We start from the raw sequence: 4563 nt of genomic DNA, 5'->3' as shown, positions 1-4563 counted from the left end.
ACTTCTCTATATCGGAACTATCGATTTTAATGTTAAGCATACATATCTTCATTCAGGATATTTTTTTGAGTTTTGTACTCTGTTTGCTTTTATTTTAAGTTTTATTTGATATATATTTTCGGAATATGCATCAAAATAGGAACAATTACACAGCAGCGTGTTTTTAATATTTGTGTTATAGCAGTCAGTAAAAGTAGTGAGAATTTGAGTGCTTTTTTGCGTGAACTAGTTTTGTTTATATATTTTTTTTTTGGGAATTGGCATTCCTACGTGTTAAGCAAAGTCATGCATTAGTTTAATGAGCTTTTGGCATTTAGATTAGTAAAGAGTATTAGTATTATAATATATTCAAACTACCATACAATGGCGGTAGTGTCTTGTTATTGGAAAGTGCTCGTAATATCAAGTTTAATTGCTTATTCATCAAACGGAGATTCTCCTCCATTACGACAATGTGAACCAATTCGTATCGAGATGTGCCGTGGAATAGGTTACAATGAAACTTCAATGCCAAATTTAGTTGGCCACGAACTTCAGGGTGATGTGGAATTCACTTTACAAACTTTTGCTCCTCTCATTGAGTATGTATGTAGTACTCAATTAAAGTTGTTCTTGTGCGCCGCTTATGTGCCTTTATGTACGCCAAAAGTTCCTGTCCCGATAGGACCATGCAGAAATTTATGTGAAAGCGTTAGGATGCGGTGTCACCCGGTTTTGCAAGGTTTTGGATTTCCTTGGCCACCAGCCTTGGATTGCAATAGATTTCCAAAGGAAAATAACCATGAAACTATGTGTATTGAGGAGCCTGGGGAGGCACACATCAATGGAGGAGAGAACGAGAGCGTTGGAGGAGATTCAATTAGTAAATTACCTTCAAGCACTGTTACAATAGAATGCCCCGGGCTTTCGAAATCTCATATGTATGTAAAACTTTATCGATCTGGACGGTGTGCACCTTTATGCGAGGCTGATATATTATTTGGCCAACATGATAAGCATTTGGCGGAACTGTGGGTAGCTACTTGGACATATGCTGATATATTTTTGGCATTAATTGCAACATTGAGCCTTGTATTACGTGACAATTCAAAAAAGAGCAATCAAAAATGGAAACGAGTCCTTACTCCCTTTGTGTGGTGCCATTTTATGGTGGCTTTAGGATGGACTGTACGTTTTATAATGGGCAGAACAGCAACATCGTGTGGATATGATCCGCAACTACCAAATGTTCTTCTTTTACTTGTGGATGGGCTTTCAAATGCAGCTTGTGCTACAACGTTTTTGCTTCGGTATTATTTTTTCATGGCCTCTTGTGCTTGGTGAGTTCGGTCGGAATGATTGTAGCAAATTTCAATACAATTTACAATTATTTAAAGGTGGGCGATTCTTTGTCTTACTTGGCATCGGGATGTGCGACGTATCAATCCAGAGGATTTGGAATGCATATCTCATGACAGGTCAAATGCCTGTACAGACCTGCATCATAGTAGAATTAACAGAAGTAATTTAACAAATAACGATAAACGAAATGAGAATTTGACTATAATGGAAAGCAACTTGGCTAGTTTTACAGCTTGGGGTCTTCCAGCATTTCAGACTGCTGCAGTAATTGTGGCTAGACTTGTTGATGCTGATGAACTAATCGGTAAATAATTACTTACAATTATTGGCTTAGTTGCTGTATCACCACGTTATGTCTGTTACAGGTGCTTGTTTTGTGGGAAATCAATCCGATAAAGGGCTGCAAATATTGGTAGCGACACCGCTCTTTTGCTATTGGATTTTTGGTTCAATGAACCTTGGCTCGGGTTATCTTGTATATCGTCGTTATAAGGCTATATTAAGAAACATTTCAACACCTTTGATGAAGCAGCAACTCCAGGCTATATGCCCAAGTTACGATTTTGGTACATTTTTGTTTATATATTGTGTTCCTTGTGCTTTACTTTTGTTTTCGGTGATCTATGAGTTTGCAAACATTGACATTTGGCTTAACATACCACCTTACTTGGTTGCCTCAGAGGGATTTACAACACCAATGTGGCCATTTCTGGCGCGAGCATTTATGGAAATAACGTTGGGAATTATATGTTTTGCATGGTTTCTAGGTCCGAGAATTTCCATGATGTATAAAAAACAGCTGGAGATTCGTAATGTAAAAGAAGTGCCAGCTTCTACAATTTCACAAAGAACTAGTCGTAATACAAACCATAACTATAATTACAGCACGGCATCTTATCATACTATACGACCCGCATTAAATGCTTATTCACAACGACGTTCGCCAGGTAGTATTTCTATGAATCAATTATCTAAATATTCTCACAAGAAGGTTATTGCCCAAAGTATCCACCACCCAAAGCAATTACAGAAAGATCGTTATTATTTAAGTCCAGCACAAATGCATTTTGAATGTTGTAGAGATGAAACTATATTGTAACTGTATATTTAACTTTCTTGCCTCAAACTGTGTAACAATAAGACTGTGATATACATAACAGTATAAAAATATTTCAAACTTCTGGTTATGGAGTACTACTTAGATATAATTGTTATGTACTGCCTAGAAAAAATGTACTTAGTTTTTGTATTACTTTTAAAAAGTGCCATTAATTCTAACCCCACTTATGACCGTATAAAGTAGTTTATTTTGTTCCGTAAGGCAGGTCTCAGAATTACGTGTTTGATGATTATGAGGCACTTTTAACACTGCAGCTAACACTTGCCGTCTATGTATGAAACTCTGTAAATTTCCACTACAAAGCTGTAGATTCAATCATGATACAAAAAAAAGGTAGTTTCATTACGACTATTTTTTTGGTTATAAAGCAGATTTTTGACATTTCTCCAGACGTAAACATTAAACCTGTTGCGGAATTGCCTGATCCGGCTCGAAGGACCAAAAATGTTGCGGAATTGACTGATCCGGCTCGAAGGACCAAAAATGTTGCGGAATTGACTGATCCGGCTCGAAGGACCAAAATGTTGCGGGAATGTTGCGTGGAGAATCCTAAATATGTTGCGAGAATGTTGCTTGTAGAATCCTTAATAATATTGCGGGAGAGTTGCTTGGAGAATCCTTGATAATATTGCGGGAAGGCGGCTAAAAGTCCTATTTTCCAGAGCAAAATGAAATTCTGATGCTTCAGCTTTGAAGTTACAATTTTTACTCACAATTTTATTACAAAACTATTCCCTTTATATACACAATTATTTCACAAATCCTACTTATGTTCACAGAAAATTATATCGAATAATATGAGTTGAAAAAACATTAAAGTATTTTAAACTAATACTCAACAAAACCTATCTTTGCCGCATTAGAATTTTAGATGAAGGCGTATTTTTTATGAAATATTTAGGATTTAATACAAGAATGACATTGGCATATCAAAAATGGCAATATGATGTGATTAAAAAACGAGATCAAAAGTTCTTCCCTTAGAAGATCCTTAAGGAAATAAAATAAAATCCTGATTTGAAATTTTTATTTATTAAAATGTTTCACCACACCCGGAAAGTGGCAATTAAACTATCTTCTTTTTTATATCATGGATTGAACTGTAGTTGTTGGGATTTAATTATTTTATGATGTACAATAATACTTTATATGTGCTATTTATTAATATTTTATAGTTAAGGAATAAATGTAACAATTTCAGAATTTGTATGCATTGAATGTATATAAGTGTGTGTCTACAAAATATAATTATTAAAAATAGTAAACATGTTATTTTAATTTGTCCGACAATAACTGAATTCCTGCAGCAGCGAATGTTAATGGAATGAGAAGGCGCAAATATCACTGTTAAGAGTTTTTAGTACAATTGAGATTTGAAAGGTTTGTAGTGAGGGATTTTAGAGCACCGAGTTTATAGACACCACACTGAGTTTTGCCCACACAAAAAATTAAAACACTACACATCCCTCACCTCAAAGCACAATACATTTCACACCTCGACATCAAACTAATTAAATTTGTACTATTTTCTTATTTGTGAAATAATAAGCGAATACGTAAACTTTATTACAAACATTTTTTACGAATACATTAAACAAAAATTAAAAAAAAAATTGATATCGAGTCTAACCGGGGGCAACACCTGGGGACAGGGCCTCGTTAACCTGTTCACGGATGGCTCGAAGCTGGACGGTAGGGTTGGAGGAGGAGTATTCTGCAAAGGGCTCCCCATCAAACTCAAATTCAGGCTACCGGATCACTGCAGTGTGTTCCAAGCAGAGGTGGCCGCAATTAAAGAAGCAGCTGACTGGCTACTTACTTGCGTAATAACTGTTAAGATGGTAAATATTTACTCCGATAGCCAAGCGGCCATTAGGGCTCTAGGCTCTATTATGGTGCATTCGAAGCTGGTCAGGGAATGCCTGGCCTCACTCTCGATTGCATCAGAATACTTCGACATAAAGATAATTTGCGTACCTGGTCACAGTGACATTGCAGGGAACTGCGAAGCCGACGAGCTGGCCAGACAGGGGACCTGTGAGGCAATGTGCTCGCGAAAGGAGAGGATCGGGATCCCCTTGACAACCTGCGCTCTACTCCTG

At 36.7% G+C, this 4563-nt stretch overlaps 1 protein-coding gene across 1 annotated transcript; it reads left to right on the top strand.

The window, feature by feature from the left end:
* LOC128858606 (frizzled-4) lies at window positions 1-3117 on the top strand. Its single transcript, XM_054095012.1, has 3 exons — window positions 1-1319; window positions 1377-1645; window positions 1707-3117. The coding sequence occupies exons 1-3, from the start codon at window positions 364-366 to the stop codon at window positions 2438-2440; spliced, it is 1959 nt and encodes a 652-aa protein (XP_053950987.1). The 5' UTR covers window positions 1-363; the 3' UTR covers window positions 2441-3117.
* Window positions 3118-4563: the final 1446 nt, after the last annotated feature.

Source organism: Anastrepha ludens, chromosome 3 (assembly GCF_028408465.1).
Source record: "Anastrepha ludens isolate Willacy chromosome 3, idAnaLude1.1, whole genome shotgun sequence".
Classification (NCBI taxonomy): Eukaryota; Metazoa; Arthropoda; class Insecta; order Diptera; family Tephritidae; genus Anastrepha; species Anastrepha ludens.
The sequence above is the reverse complement of the archived record's forward strand: the minus strand, read 5'-3'. Positions and strand labels throughout refer to the sequence as shown.